Source organism: Anopheles nili, chromosome 3 (genome assembly GCF_943737925.1).
Source record: "Anopheles nili chromosome 3, idAnoNiliSN_F5_01, whole genome shotgun sequence".
Taxonomy (NCBI): Eukaryota; Metazoa; Arthropoda; class Insecta; order Diptera; family Culicidae; genus Anopheles; species Anopheles nili.
The window spans coordinates 36,545,432-36,562,632 of NC_071292.1; the positions used below are offsets into that span (position 1 = coordinate 36,545,432).

Below are 17,201 nucleotides of genomic sequence, written 5' to 3' on the forward strand. Positions count from 1 at the left end.
TTTATTCAATTTCATTCGTATTAATACTTTTTACAGAGAAAGAGATGAAAGTCACTTTTTATATTATGTGTCTATCGAATGCACCTATCGTTCGCTTTAACAATATTTATTTAATTTTTTTTATTTTCCATGCTTATTCTTTTTCAAACCAAATTCTAGTTTAATATTTCTCTTTATCTGTTGTAGTTACCCCTTCTAATCTTATCCACTAATTTTACTTCTCCTTGCCATAACTGTCTTATTCAATTTTTTTTCGAAATTCTCTTTTTCGTTTTTTTTACATACAGGGAAATATTCATACATGGCTCTTTTATCCATACATCATTTGACTAATGTCGTATTCTTTGATCATTCATTGTTCACATCGTTTCGGATTTTTGGAACTATACTTTTTTGCTACACTTAATTTATTTTATGCACTATTTCTTACATGAATAAGCTTTTTCTCTTACATAACAAATTAGACCACCTTATTTGCCTAGATTTATAAAAAATTTCATTCATATTCTACTGAAGAAAATCAAAACATATCCGCATTGTTCATAAGTTGTTATGGTCATGTATGTTAACATTGATTAATCATACACTGTCCAAACAAATAAACGATTGTGAATTATAATATCCGAAGTTTAAATTATAATGATTTATAAGGAGTATGCGACATGAGCCTAACTATTTTACTATTCTTCTAATTTAAAAATTAAGCAAAAACTTAATAAAAAATGATGCAAGATGTTAGTTTTGTCGCAAAAACTTCCACAATTATATGTATGAATCAAAACATAATAAGTACTATATACTTGCAATTTTAATAGCCCTTCGAACTAGAGTATCCGTTTCGAATCAGAGCTCATTTTCTTTTGATTGTTTGTTTTATTTTTGTCTCTTGAACTCAAAGAGTTAATTTCAATTGGTTCAAAATTTAAAAGTAAATTAATCCTTTTTGGTCGCTTGGAATAACAAACTCGAACGGATTCTCACTTAATATGCTGAATTAAAACGTTATTATAAAATGTAATTTATATTAGACAACGAACAGCTGTCACGGTACGAAAGGACACTTACCGGTAATTACGATAGCTATAAAGCAATACTGGTGCCGAACGCTATATCCACGGCGAGTTTGCATTCAAGTGGACAGAATACACCAGCTCTGACTACAAGCGTGTTTGCTGCTGACGGAGATGGCAACGTTACGAGTGGAAGTTTTAAGGGAACTATGAATGAGAAAGGTAACTAATGGTTGATAATTTTAATAACTATATCAGTAGAAGTTACCATTATCTTGTTTGTATTATATTAGACGTAATGAACCAATCTGTAATCTGTCAAAAGAAGTTACGCGTGCGACGAGCTGTAATATCCGAAAGTGATAACGAGGATTTAACCATGAAAAATGCCACAGCGGACGTTAACAAAACGATAAGCTCTATAAATTTGGGTGAGTTACTTATTATGAAATGTATCTGATGAATATTTTCGTTATGGTTGTGTATTGCTTATTTTTAGAAAGTAATCTAGAACATTTGGAAACGAAAAAGGCTTTAGAAAATCTAAGAAGCCAATATGGCAGTGAATGGTTGCAAAGTCAAGCCGGCCACATGGTGAAAAATGTAATTGGATTTGATCCTAATACGGAAAAAGAATACGAAAGTGTTGTACACTATCAGAACACCATGGGAAGTAATCAAAACATCAAAGACCACACTAGCGAACACATCATACCAATTGATCAACCAGATCCGCAAATGCAAACAGAAGTGCAGCGCACTAGTACTCCTATTGGTGATGAGCAAATATTGTTTCAAATAAAAACTACACAAGTATCCCCTGTTGGACAGGGAGAATTATCAGAAACCAAAACGACTCTCTCCGATTATAAGAGCGCTTTCAGCGATGATAATAATACTCGATACGTATCGTTGGAACAAGAAATTATTGCTTCAAGTATGAAAGGATCACTGAATTTAACAGATATCTATAAGAATCGGGAGGAAGTAGATGAAGGTAAATATTTGAATCTCATCTATGAAAGTTGTATCTTATTATTGATAGTGAAAATTGAATGAAAATTGATTTCATTATACATATCTTCACACAGAATCTGAAGCTGAAGAAAATGAAATACTATATCATGTATCTACACATGATGGTGGGACGGATTTTTCCATTGTAGTCTCTGACAAGAGTATCAAAGAAAAAGATGTGATCGGAAAGTAAGTGTATTGTACAATCCAAATAATGATTTTTGTTTTCCTAATATGTTTGTGGCTTTATTATTTCGTTTTGTAATAGAACAAAAACTCGTTGGGGTATAAAAACCTTAGAGGCCTGCGAAAGGTCGACATCCTCTCGAATAACATTAACGTTTGATACTATGAAACGAGACAAAAGGGAACGAGTTTATGAGATGGATGCTCACGATTGCCAGTTGCTCGAAAATCGTCTCCGAGATATACTATCCCAAAGGCCGTTGTCTGAAATGAATCAGCGGCTTTATAAATGTGTCGTGTGTAATGCCAAATTTTCTCGTGAAGTAAACACTAAGCGTATATTTGAAGGTACGTTATGGTATTTTTTTTTCATAGCTTAAGGATTTAAAAAGTATGCATGTATCAAAATTGAACATCAGAATTTGAACCTGGAATTTGTATTTGAATTATATGTGATTTCTAACAAATGTTTCAGATCTTCAATGTCCGGAATGCTATGGTGGCTATTGCATTGAAATAAGAGAACAGCAGTTGGAGAAAGATACAAAATCGGTCATTGCAGGCAGTAGTGAAATAAGTAAAGCCTTTGTTCAATCTGTGTTGGCATCCAATAGCAATGTTGAAAGTGCTGTACCCGGAACGTCTGGTACAAATATATTGGAGCCAGCAACAATTCAACATAGTGCTTCGAAAAATAGTATAGGTGGGTATGCTAGTAATAAAACTAAATTCCAATATTTTTAGAATTTTTGTATATTAGGTCTAACGTTAAAATATGTGCTTTTTCATGAATTATTTTAAAATTTGTTGAATATTTATTTGTTTTTAACTTTTAAATCAAAATGTAATGAATTGGTTGTATTGATTTTTGTAACTAACCACGCATTTAACCACATATGATATAATATGGCTTATCAATTAATTGTTTAATAATTTTAATTGTTGTTTTATAGGAATATCGTTCTGTAGAAATTGTGTTGAGATTTCAAATTGAAGCTTTCGGCTTCTACTATTCATTCTACTTTTTGATTAAATTATCCGTTTTTTCATTGCACGTCTTGACGAACAACTTCTCATCAACATTTAATCTGATGGAACTTCGTTGAAACTAACAACTATAAAAACATTTTGCGAATGCTGATATTTTTTTAAAAATTGTATGACGTGTGTGTGCGTATGTGTATGTGTGATTGTATATGCCAACGTAGTACATCCGGATGCATGGAAGTCACCGGTGAAAAGTAATCTAAGTAAGCACTATCATTATTTAGTTCATATGCTATTAACAGATGCGAACTGGCTTTTGTTAAAACAGAATACTTCATTAACGATTTAATGATTCCTATCAAATTATCATCTTACTTGAATCATTACAACATTAAATATGTTGTAATGATTCAAGTAAGATGATAATTTGATAGGATAATTTTAAAAATAAGATAAGAGTTATTAGTTTTACATTTATTTTTGATATCTTGAGCATTATTATTATATTTTTATTCGAAAACGTGTCTTAATATCGCTTCTTCATGCTGTATTCTAACTTTGTAGATTTTATTGTCAATTTCAATATCTATTGAAATAGACTGAAAAACATTTTTTTTCAGCGCAAAACTCCATAAATGAATATGATATAAAATATGGAAAATAGTTATAAAATAAAAAAAAAATTTGGTAGGAAAAGCAACGTAGTTCTAAAAGTAGAATGTTTATGAGATTTGATTTAATGTTATACTTTTGTGATATAAACAACTATGCTTGTTTCATTTGACTAGAATCTACTGAATCTTTTAATGATTCCTCGTCTGTGTCAAGAATATCTCAGCCTGGTAGTTCCTGTGATTCGAACCAGAGTGTGGCAGGCAGTACGAATTCAGAACGAGACCGAGATACGGATTTGTTAGGCAACGAAAGCGACATAGAAGTGTTGAGTAATCCAAGTCAGAGTAGCATTGAAGTTCTTGATCGAGGGTAAGTAGAATATGGTGAAAAGTAGAACTATTTGTTTTAACATGTTGCCTCTTTTTCATACAGATATCATCCTAGCAGGAAAGCCTCCGAAGAGCGCCGAGTATCTAGCCATGAAAATATTAATGATGGCAGTGAAAAGTTTATGGGCCAAGAAGCAGTGACCAGCCTGAATGTCGGACAGGAGGCTTTAGATGATCACAAAGGTGCAAATCTAGATGGCAATTTGGACGAAACGATGAAGCATTCTTTTGTAGCTTCTAGTAAAGAGAGTACGAGTACCAAAGAAGATTTGTTGGTGACAAAAGGAACTAGTGTATCGAAGTATCATACATCGCATGCCAACAAAAAAATGTTCTTAACGAACGTAAATCTAACGGAAAGCTCCAGCTCTGGTTCTGTAACAGATAGCGTGTGTACGGCTTACGAATCTAGCCAGGGTATGACATCGGATGTATCGATTTCAAAACAAACAGCGAAAGAGCTCGAAGTGACAACTATTGAACAAGCATCATCTCATGAATTGCACCCTGAAGATTATAAGGAACTTGTAGAAAATGTGCCTGCAGGTGTTGTTTGTACCGGAAAAGCTGATGGTTCCGTGCTTACCAGTGTACTTGGGGGATTGTTTCAATCCACTAACATGCTAATGGCAAAGAATCCCAAGGGAAAATCAGATGAAAATTCAATGAACAAGTTTTACGAACCGATCCGCTACAATTTCAACGACTTCGCCAACGTTGATCATCGATTGAAGTTGTACCTGTATCAGACTTTGTTTGAGGACACTCATGAATCGTTAAAATGGCTTGTGTCGTGTATTGTATTCGATGACAATCATGCTGATGAATGGCCATCGGGTTTTGATGGTCTTTTTATCATGTCGACGACCAAGTTCTACGTAATGAAGAAGGTGGCTGCTGAAAAGTAATATTATATTGATGTCGCTGAAAAGAATAGTGTATTATTGGTATTTTTTTTCTTTTCCTCAGCGATGATCCGTCTACTTGGCTAAAGAAATATATCGCTGGAACAATTGAACGTGTTGGAATTGCTCAGTCACTGCCATGGAAAATAGGCATAAAATTTATTATTAGTGCGATCGGTGGAGTGCATATTATTCTACAGGATATTCTTCGTACGGACAAATTGATGCTGTTTTTTAATGGTACGAACACAGATATACTGATACTGATCGTGAAATGCTCTTATCAAAATGAAACCCGCAGAAATTTCAGTGCATGTGTGCTGTTTAAAAAGCTAATAACCATTAAATTGTATAATAATTAACAATATTTAAATATGATTATTATTTTCTTTCTCAGAAAACCCTCTTCCGCATTACTGTACCCTCGATTACCAGTCATCGGATCTATTAAACGGTAAACTAAAAAAAGTGACGAAGGGTGAACAAGTAAAAATTGTGATGATAATAAATTTTTGCGATGTGCTGCTTAATGATGAACTAGAAAGCGTGCAATTATCGACTCTACTAGTGACGGAGAATAAATTGATGTTGGCTCCTGATATAAAATGGCTCAATGAAAGCTCTGCCTATCCTATTGAGCCCAAATTTTCCCAACTCATGACAAATATTGTTGAACTAGAAGATGTAAATGAGCTGTCCTGTCGACTAAATTTCATGGATGAGCAAGAGGACAAATATGAAACGTGGCGTCTTGATTTTGCTACAACGACGGCAAAGGAAAGCACCGTTGGTACCATTTGCCATTTGTGGGAGAATATATTCGGTGTGCCTTTGGTAAATGAAAAAGCGTCAGTTGTCAGCAACGTTAGCACTACTGGAGATGACAACAATGGCAAAAGAACAGAACAACAGAAGTAGTGCCAACAATAACAGTAATAATCGCTAAATGAATTAGTCAAAATATCTCAAACAGTGGTTTAAGGTGTTTTTAAAAGTGTATGAAAGTTAGTTAAAAAATGATCGATGGAGAATAATCATAAGAATAATAAATTGAAAGTGATATTAGCAATACGTTCCCCAAAACACGCTTGATTATCTTTAAGTGTTGATGACTTTTTGATTTTATTCAATTTCATTCGTATTAATACTTTTTACAGAGAAAGAGATGAAAGTCACTTTTTATATTATGTGTCTATCGAATGCACCTATCGTTCGCTTTAACAATATTTATTTAATTTTTTTTATTTTCCATGCTTATTCTTTTTCAAACCAAATTCTAGTTTAATATTTCTCTTTATCTGTTGTAGTTACCCCTTCTAATCTTATCCACTAATTTTACTTCTCCTTGCCATAACTGTCTTATTCAATTTTTTTTCGAAATTCTCTTTTTCGTTTTTTTTACATACAGGGAAATATTCATACATGGCTCTTTTATCCATACATCATTTGACTAATGTCGTATTCTTTGATCATTCATTGTTCACATCGTTTCGGATTTTTGGAACTATACTTTTTTGCTACACTTAATTTATTTTATGCACTATTTCTTACATGAATAAGCTTTTTCTCTTACATAACAAATTAGACCACCTTATTTGCCTAGATTTATAAAAAATTTCATTCATATTCTACTGAAGAAAATCAAAACATATCCGCATTGTTCATAAGTTGTTATGGTCATGTATGTTAACATTGATTAATCATACACTGTCCAAACAAATAAACGATTGTGAATTATAATATCCGAAGTTTAAATTATAATGATTTATAAGGAGTATGCGACATGAGCCTAACTATTTTACTATTCTTCTAATTTAAAAATTAAGCAAAAACTTAATAAAAAATGATGCAAGATGTTAGTTTTGTCGCAAAAACTTCCACAATTATATGTATGAATCAAAACATAATAAGTACTATATACTTGCAATTTTAATAGCCCTTCGAACTAGAGTATCCGTTTCGAATCAGAGCTCATTTTCTTTTGATTGTTTGTTTTATTTTTGTCTCTTGAACTCAAAGAGTTAATTTCAATTGGTTCAAAATTTAAAAGTAAATTAATCCTTTTTGGTCGCTTGGAATAACAAACTCGAACGGATTCTCACTTAATATGCTGAATTAAAACGTTATTATAAAATGTAATTTGGTATAAAATTTTAAATTTCTAACGTTTTTAAATGCTACATGTTAAATACAATTTAAAGAAATAAAAATAACAGCTCGTTCTGAAACTCTATTTTTAGTATTAGTTTCGTTTTTTCCAGAGGGGTTTCTTGGTTAAGTTTTGCAAAAATTACAACGGTAAAACAAATGTATTCAAGTTAGTTGAGTAATGATTTACCAGACAAAATTTCTCCATTAGCCTATTTCCAATTAACAAATTGATCTATCTTTTAATACAAATAAAATGCAAAAAAAAAATTAACTAAATCTGCAAAAGTTGAAAACTCGAAAATCGGAAATTTATATCTTTACTTACGTGAGAAATTTTTGCTTCCCTTTTTTTTCCTTTGCATGTAATGAGATCTACATTTTTATAAATTCGGAAAAAAAACTAATTGAAAATTAGTTATATATCTCAAATCAGTTGCAGCGCTAATGCAACACGCCTTAATTCTCATGTTTGGAATTTTGATCAAGTAGTGGATATGATAAATAATTTAAGGAAAAGAAATAAAACAGATGTGGATGATGGATTCGTCAAAGGAATTTGCAAAGTTGCAGGAAAATGTTGGTTATAGCAAATCTTTTGGCATGTTGTGAGAGCGGGAAAGATAGATGGGTCTTAATGAAGTCTTCATGATGGTTGAATATATTGATGGTAACCGGATAATATATAGTGGATACTTTGATTGGATAAAATAGAATGTATGCTGGAAGAAATTTTTTCAACAGCGAAACATATAGTTTGATTTTATCCGTACAACACCGAAGTATTCCCAAGAATACATACAGTAATATTACAAGATTGATTTTATTCATAGTATATCAATTTCATAATTAAAGGTCATTGAATGAATAAAAAATGACCCGCCATTTATCCAATTTAATTTTTTTATTAAATTATGTGAAATGAATTTGAGATTAACGAACTAATAAAATTATATTCTAGAAATAGATTCTATAAATCTATACTCCCTACTTATGTAATCATCTGATTTATTAATCTATTAATCAATTTTGATCATCTATATAACAGCGTTCATCAAAAATCAATAAAAATGCAACCCAATAAACCTGCGAAAGATAAACAAAGCGAAGAATTTCCTTTAGAAATGATTCATTGTCAGTTATATCGCCATACGAAAAAAAATCAATAAAATCAATAAAATAAGTTTGAATAATCATTTCCATCATATGAATACTGTAATACTGGAATACAGTATTGCCGCAACCCAGCAGACAGACACTGTGCACATACAAACGCATTAAGACCGATAATTAGGTGTAACAAAATTATGAAATACCGATAACGACGTGTCAGAGAAAGATACAGCTCATTGCATCCAAGGATCCTGAAAGCAGGGATTACAAAATAAAGGTGCTCATAATTGCATTTCCGGGATAAGTTGCCATTGCTTCCGGCAGCAAAGTGCTAAGACCAAATATGACGGTGGATTAATAGCAACAGATTACAGGAAGAGACAAACAGGCTATCAGTGGTAGAGCAACGGTTCACGGCTGAAAGCGACAGGATGTCCTAGGTTAATCCACATCCCTACATGGGAGCTATGGTCCTCATGGCTGACCAAGGTGGGCAAGTAGAGTTCACTCTATGACCGGCGGCAGTTGAGCTGTTGAACCACATCATGCGCTTGAGCTTAATAAAATAATAAACGACACCGTTTGCAACCAACACGGATTCGGTTTGTTTCTGACGGAAGCGAAAGACACAAGATTCCCCAACGTGTTGTGTAATAGTCAGCCACATAACAGTGGTAGCTAGCTAACTACTATTAAAGGCACGCGTTTGATTGTGGTTTGTGATCCATGCGGTTGTTGGGCGTGCAAACACTGGACGGAAACTGAACAGATTTTTCGGTGCATGGAATGGAAAACTACAATGGAATGGAGACCTACAATTAAAAGTGAGTCCGCCGGGATCACAATTTACGAGATATTATTGCTAGTCACATGAGAGATGCATACTTTAAATAAATATAAATTGTGCACTGAAGCTGTTATTCCGGTAGTCATTGCGATATTGTATGAACATCGGCTGAAACGAAATGTGGGTGATTGGGGATGACAAGGTAATTACTTGCTTGTTGAGGTTTGGTGAAGTATATTTTACTTTGATATTAAATTCTGTTAGCCTTGTGTTCATCCGCAAACTTGAAAGATGCCGGGAGACACATTTGTCTCATTTATTAACCGCTGTAGGCTCACAGAAACGAAGAACATTCAATTTTTTCTCGTTGAACAAACCATTATGCGAAATCGATTTGGTCGTAGGATTTCGGTTACTTTATACTCAATGTAAATCATATTGAATGCTTCAACACTTTATCAAAAAATCATTCAAACCCATTCCGTCACGTTGTTCAGTACGACTATGTTACATATTATGAGTGTAGGATGCATACGTGTTATCACGAGTTTATGGTTTTACGAAACATCTTTGCCATCATGCACCGTGAACATTGCAATGCTTGTATTCTACGCTACTTGGGTGCCGTATCCAATAGCAGGTAGTCGTGAAACAAAATGAGGAGGAATTCATACTTGACAAACGATGTACTGACCCCATTTATAAGTATTCGGTGGTGTAAACATTGTTTGACTTTGGTACTACGCGACACGGAAGGTCACTTATAATCTTGATGTCGATGCTATGTTGCATTTGCATCATCCATGCTCCAAGCTCCATCATCCAAGCTGTATGTGAAAACATTGCACGACATTAATAGAAAGTGCAGTTTCCAGACTTGAAATTATATCTAGTTTATGTGAATTTCGCGCACATAGCGTAATAGTGGTAGCGAAAAGGTTAGTAAATTATTGAGCAAATGTTCTGTTGAGCAACAACTGCAAACCATTATTTCATTATTGTAGGGCGACGAGATGATTAAAAAAGAAAAAATTAATATATTATTTATATAATTATTTTTAGGGAATGGATCTTCCTTTATGTTATGTTGTTGTATACTATAAACCAATGAAAGTGGCTAACAATTTTTTATATTTTAATATCGAGTTGAGAAAGCTTTGGATTGGTTCGTTTGGGTCATATATGGTTAGTTTTGTTTATTAAAATAAACTATGAACATTTTTATTTATTGAGGATAATGATACCTATCATAGTAGTATAGGTAGTCATAGTAGTATAAGTACATAGACTTATGTTTTGAAAAGATTTAATTTTATATCAATGATAATTGCTTATTTCAAACCTTGATATTGTCATCAACTGGGAAATAAATGGAACAAAAACCTCGACTGACGTGTTTGGTTATATCCGCTAGATAGTATTTTATTGTTTATAAATATATGTACATACACATGATCATCGTTCGTTTGTTATTAAACAGGTGAGAGCAGAAGATAGTAAACTCAGTAGTTGTATTTAATAAACTAAATTGCATAACCTGTTGGTAAAATATAGCTAAGCTGTTTTATGTAAATAGCCAGTGCAGAAATGTTGCAAAACTCTGCAAACTGTAGCTTTTTTATTGCCTTACGGATGCTATTGTTTTTTGTAACTGCTTTGTTATGTTTCTTGTTTGGGAGTAGATTTTGAACCTTAACCGGCATCTATGCACATACAAGAGTTTGGAATATTGCATGCAAGCGTATGTAAGCATGGTTTTGCTTAATAATATTATACGTAGAACACGCTGCCTGAAGGCGAAGAATTTTGTGCAAACACATATCCTAGTTTTTAGCTTTTGCCCGTTTTGCTTATGCTAGGAGCCAGTGGCGGAGATTTTCATATTTTCAGCTGCTGGTACTGCTGCCAATGAATATGAGTCGATGCTCCAGACACTTTCAACTACGCTTTCTTTGTAGAAGGTGTAAGAAAATTATCCCTTCAGTGGGTCAAATTATGTGGATACTTTTGTATGATGTTTGGTTTGTGTTTGTTGTCTGTCGGATTAAGTGTATTATTTTTTCACACCATTTTGATCGCAAAACGCGGTAATGGTTTGTACATAGCGATGCGCTTGTCCTTAATAGCAGTAATTGTTCGATGAAAATGTGTTTCTCTTATCTTCTCTCTTTCTCTCTCCCTCTCTCGCTCTTTCGCAAATACGAGCTTTAATGGATTTTCTCAAACAAATACCATAGATTTAGGTAAAACTAACAACAACATCCACATTCATTCCATATCATTTCTTGTGAAACAGTACGAATATTATTATGCGTCTCTTGCATTATCAGTTTTTTCAGTGCAATCTGAAGGTGTCTTCAACAGCAGCAAAACGTTCAGCGTTTAATGTGATTTATTTCTTTCATTTAGTAGTACTTTCATTAGAAGAGTTCCGGTGCGAGCGTATACCGATGACGACGACTGGATGGGATTCAGGTGGTTAACGGGTATGCTTATTTGTCCTCAACTGCGCTGCTTCCACTTTCCGTCACTTGCGATGATTTGTCCTTAGAGGTGAGTCATTGTAAACGCAACAATGCGAGAAATGAATACGCAGAAGGTCCATTGATTTCTACTACCCGTGACACCATTAAAATTTTGATTATGAATTAAGCGGGTAGATGTTTCAAAATATGTGTACACGTATTACTGCACAGGGACCAAAAGATATAAATTACGATGTGTAACAAAAAAAAGAATGATATTTTAAATTTAAAGTTAAATTATTACACCCGGAGAAAACAAAATAAACCAAACATAAGCTATAATAAATTTTATATTTTTTTACCTCAAAGGAGTTTTTCGACAATGCTGGATCAGACCTCCCCCACCGGAGTCTCTGTGTTGGAGCACGTTTTTCATTTGCTTCATTGTCCAACTGAGCTTGCTGGTCAGTATCAATTGAATGTTCATTGTACATGGCCCAGGAAGGATCGGTTCTACCAAATCGTAATCTCAATTGAGGCGCCCGTATTGCTTTCTGCTGCATAAGATCATCGTTTTGAAACTAGAAACGTTTGAAATAGTAATTATATGGATGAAATAGATATTGGCCTCGACATTACGCAAAGGGGTGCCGCATCGCATGCGATGCCGATCAATCGGTGTGTGTGTTTAAATCGAACTATACCTGATTGACCAGATTGCCGTACAAGTTGGACCGACCCCATCGGAGTCTTTGTGATGGGGCTCGTTTTTCAAAGTTTTCTTCCAGCAGAGCGTTTTCATTGAACGACGTCCACAAGGGATCATTTCTTCCAAACCTCAAGCGAAGTTGAGGGGCCCGGATCGTTTTTTGATCGATCAGTTCTTCCTCCTACCACAGTCAAGCAAATGGGAATAAAATTGGATTTCAAATGTACAGACAAAGTTAAAATGTTATGTTCTGCAAGCTGAGTAACATACATCGGGACGTAGAGCCACTGTAGGGTCGCTCCGTCGCCCGAAACGTAACCTCAAGGATGGCGATCTTACGGCTTTTCGTTTGATTTGATGATCTGCGTACGATACCGGGGCAGCATATTCCCTTTGCAGAAGATAGTCATATAGATCTTTCATAGTACCTGAAACAAGATATAACTTATTTGAGTGCTTAGATAAGCGAAGGATGATATGTTTGTTCAATTGTTGCAATTTGTGATTCAATACATTGATCTTGTCATGAAAATTGACTATTAAATTAACTCCAGTCTAATGCTAAGCAGCAGACACTTTTAAGACAGTTAAGAGCCACATTGTGACGTGGTGTAGATGGTAGTAATGCGATTCAGATTATGCTTTTGTTTCGACACTTGGTTGACTTTCGAAAGGCCAAATCCATTTGGTGTTTATTTACAAAATCCCTGTGCGCTCTCGGAGGCTTTCGTCCGCTAATGCCTGAAGCGAACATTGGACGGAGGAACAAAAATGCGAGTGGTAAATACTTCACTACGATGACACCGTAAAGTTTGAGGTTAAGTTCGCGCAACATTTGTAATTCAAAGACTGTACAAAAGTCAAACACAAAGCCCTTTACCACCTTTCCTGGTACTTCGTTTTCAAGACACCCCTGAAGCACCTGAGGCCACGCACCCGCAACGGGTGTCATGACAAAGCGGGGATCGAACTGATGCTTAGTAATCTTCGTCCTCCAGTAACCATTCCGTTTGGTGCGGTCAATGAAGGGTGTGAGGACATCGAGGGTGTCCTAGCATCCCTTACGGCATTAGTTACGTTACTGAGAAGGAGTTGAAATCGTGAATGCTGAAAATTTCATCTACGAGGCTGCGGAGAATCTTTACGTCGGTAAGGTGGGTTGGTAGTAGAGCAGACAATTTTAAAGACCTAATCTGCTTTTCGCCTTCTCAGTTTTAAGTTGCCTTTTGGTACTGTTTCAGGCAGGCTGTCGGTCATATTTGTCGACAACGGAAGAGTAGGAAAGTAGGGTCGATTATTATTAGGCGGGGACATTTTAATGCTTTATGAGTCATAACAGCGTTCCACATTCAACGGTACATCCAGCTTCTGTTGTCTGGGATGTGCCAGGGGCATTAGATTAGTTTGAATAAAATATCATAAAATTTAGTAGTTACCATCGGATGAATGCAGCGAGTCTGACATCAAACTTCCTACTGTGAGTACTAAAAGTAACGTGAATGTGGTTAAGTTTATTCGAAACATAGCCTGCAAAAGAAAAACAAAAAAATAGCGTGTTAGTGAAAACATTAACGTATTTAAAATATTGGAAAGGTAACTTTAAACTATTACTCATTAGCAAAACTAGGAACAAAATGTTTATTTAATATGTACCCAATTTGACTCCATGGTCGTCATACATATCTTATTGTCAATATATTCCCAATCCCATGTTTCCTTGCACTCAACATTCTGTACCAGCAGTGATTTGCTGAAAAAAGCTGTGGACAAATCAATGGAGTTAACACTACAATAAAACAATAGTTATAGCAATCCTATCGATTTATATCACAAAACACACAAGAGCGATGTTAAATGGTTTAAAAGGATCAAACTTTACGAGCTCTGCTTGGAACATGCATATTTATAGTCGACAATAATTGAGATGAGTAATTTTGTTCCGTTAATAATTGAGACACAAACAGTCTCTGCCCGAAGTATATTTTTTGGCTAATTGGTTTTTTGGCAAAAAACATCGTGGGCAGTATGAAAGGTAGAAAATATTGCTATTTTAGTTTAAAACCCGGACTTGATTTCGACTGCAGGTCAACACATGATATTTATCTCTGTGAGCGCGTATCAACAACAGGTGCTTTTATATAAGGATTGAATAAAACCATTATGTTTGTTTGCTTCCGGTGCAAGCAGGTGGTTTATTTTACAGTCGGCTATTAAACGGTTAGAAAGCCAGATGTTTTTACGAACCTTGCAAGGATCTACTTCAAGGAAAATATTTTTATTGGCCTCACCCTGTACAGCGGCGAGGATTGCTATGATACAATCGAATCGGAAATATTATGTGCATCGAATCAAGGATTTGCTTTTTTTACTATCGGTGTTGCTGCCCTGTACTGCAATGTTCATTAGTAGAATTTTCCGCGAGCGGCACGTACCCGTCGTTATCGAGGGCATTTGAAACGCCAATGATAGTCGTATTTAAGTAGATTACATTGCTTTACAGTTTTTCAGTTCCAGCAGGTTGAATCCTAGCGACAGCATTGTTTGCGATTATATTTATTGTTTTCGCTGTTTATTGTTATTATTTTCCGGATACAAAAACGAACATTCGTTTCTATTTAGCATCTTCTTTCTTAGTTCACATGCTGATACAAGGCAATCACTTTGATTCATTTAAGGTAGGATCAGAAAAGTTTGAAAAAAATGTTAAACATGCTTTTGGATCGATCCTGGTGGCTATAAAATCATCAGGTACTTTTCTCCTGTTGTCGTTTCTATAGAGTTTTGTGACAAATTGCTCCCTCTCTTGCGCGTTTGCTGGTACCCTAGCGGTTGCATTTTGGTCTCGTCTATCCCCTGTATGCAACAGAGCGTCACATTCTTCAACAGTGACCTGACTGGATCAGGCGCGCATATGGACATCAGGCACAACCTTAGTCTCCGATAGCATCAGTATCAGAAATGTGGAAATGATGTAAAATCAATAAAATATTAATAACCCGTAGCGAGCGTTAAGCGCTTCCCCAAACAATCTCAGCCGTAACTGGTATTCATTGTTTTTTTTTGCATTCTATAGAAATTAGCGCATTTTTTAGAGATTTTATTTTTTGTCACAAGCGTAGTAGTGAAAACAAAATTCAAACAGGTAACTATAAATATGATGATACTTTTATATGCAAATAATGCAGTGATCAAGTTTTGTAGCAAGAAAATGTGAAAGAAAAAAAAACATATAACAAAAATTGAAATCCTAACAAAAAAAATATATTGCCATAATATTTTCAGCTTTTAGTGTTATGCTTCTCACTATAATGTAAAGCATTAAATGGTAGAATTAAAAAAAAAATTGAAATCTTTATTGAATTGTTTTTGTGTATGAACATTGCAAAGAACACGTTGATGATGTAAAAATTTTTCCCCAACCAGAATGGTTGTACGCTTCAGGTTGTTGCAATCGTGTGAATAAATTTCCAAATTATCCGCACGCTGCGTTGATATACTCGGCTCGTGCCTTGGTGCTCGTGCATGCAAAGCAATTGAAAGTGTTTATGCTTTGTGCGAAAAGAATTGACCAAAGTTCGTATATTTTGATTGAACTCCTGCTGGGGTAAGATAAAGTAAATGCCAGAAAATGGAAACGTGAATATACAATTTTTGCGTTCGTTAACTCTTGCGCAGCATCTCAAACATAAGCTGTATGGTTAAAAGCCCCTGCTGTGATACGAAACTGATGATTTTTTATTTTACCTTAAGGTACACGAAAACATTTTAAATGCATAGTTGCGGCTAAGTTTTAAGCTTAATTTTTCATAAATGTCAGAGCCCTTGTCATGGTATTGGCATAGCGAACTAGAAATGACTGTATATTACATAGATATAGATAAAAAACTTTGTACTTCGCCAGTCCAGGGCGCTTTGGAATGAGCTACTGTTCATTCTATCATTAGTTGATATTCCATTAGGAAAGATAAACATTCCATCCGCTTTTTAGCGTGCAGCAAAATGATGCTACTCATGATAGTAATGAGCATGAATAGTATATCGTTAAGTGATGAGGTACATGTGGCAGCTTGCATGACGCCGATTAGTAGCATCAAAATTGAGGAGCATAAAACATACAATAGTAACAATGTTTTTAGAGTTTTGAGAAATATTACTATTTGAATATTGCAGATGATTTTCAATGTATTTTCGTCTTAAGGAAGATTAGTATCATGCATTCAATCCAGACTGCAGCTCTGTATTACATTGTTTTACTGTTTTATCATGATGTCTTATCATGATTGTTTGTAAGCATGTTATCTTTACAAGTTGAACGTCAAACTGTTTAAATTATGCACACTTTATTAAATGAGTATCATCAATTAGACACATCGATAGGTTTTAGGAATGAGGTACCCATGGATGGTATCGATTGGCTCGATAACGGATCTATGAGAGGGCGCCTTAGCCTGGATCTTGTATACGGCTAGATTGCACATATGTTGTTTAGATTACGTTAAAAGTCACTGATACTTCACGGTTATATGATGTAGTGAAATAAATGATATTACGAATTAAAATATGTTTTGAGGAAAACTTGATTTTCATGTTTATAAATTTCATTATTTGAATCAAGCTACATATATATGTGTATTTCCAAGATACAAATATACTTGCGAATTTCAAAATTTTCTTATTTTGTAGACTTAATGCTGCAGGATATTTGCTTTGCAAGTAATTAACCTGCAAAGGTTCATGATATATTGATTAAAGGAAACTGAGCAAGTCATTGAAGCATGCCGTTGATTAACGTATCAATGCATTCGACAAACATCAGCTATATACAACGTACGCATATGGCTGTCATTGAAATATGGATTGAAATATGGAT

At 34.6% G+C, this 17,201-nt stretch overlaps 2 protein-coding genes across 2 annotated transcripts; one reads left to right on the top strand and one right to left on the bottom strand.

Moving 5' to 3' along the window:
• Window positions 1-1,024: 1,024 nt before the first annotated feature.
• On the top strand, window positions 1,025-6,182 carry LOC128723667 (uncharacterized; the record flags this gene model as incomplete). Its single annotated transcript, XM_053817429.1, is given in 12 exon segments — window positions 1,025-1,232; window positions 1,304-1,441; window positions 1,510-2,007; window positions 2,102-2,216; window positions 2,296-2,561; window positions 2,689-2,916; window positions 3,422-3,463; window positions 3,989-4,184; window positions 4,248-5,108; window positions 5,174-5,349; window positions 5,507-6,009; window positions 6,011-6,182. Coding segments are annotated over 12 exon segments (3,276 nt in total), but the record flags the coding sequence as incomplete, so codon positions are not given.
• A 1,349-nt stretch (window positions 6,183-7,531) lies between these two features.
• Window positions 7,532-13,855, bottom strand: LOC128724171 (short neuropeptide F). Its single transcript, XM_053817936.1, has 5 exons — window positions 13,768-13,855; window positions 12,602-12,759; window positions 12,327-12,512; window positions 11,985-12,203; window positions 7,532-7,537 (listed from the first exon to the last, which is right to left on the bottom strand). The coding sequence occupies exons 1-5, from the start codon at window positions 13,853-13,855 to the stop codon at window positions 7,532-7,534; spliced, it is 657 nt and encodes a 218-aa protein (XP_053673911.1).
• Window positions 13,856-17,201: the final 3,346 nt, after the last annotated feature.

Coding starts and splice junctions, on each gene's coding strand:
- LOC128724171 (XM_053817936.1), bottom strand. CDS start 13,855: ATGTTTCGAATAAACTTAACCACATTCACGTTACTTTTAGTACTCACA. Junction 12,760..13,767: donor CTCGCTGCATTCATCCGATG/GTAACTACTAAA, acceptor ATCTTGTTTCAG/GTACTATGAAAGATCTATAT. Junction 12,513..12,601: donor CAGTGGCTCTACGTCCCGAT/GTATGTTACTCA, acceptor TGACTGTGGTAG/GAGGAAGAACTGATCGATCA.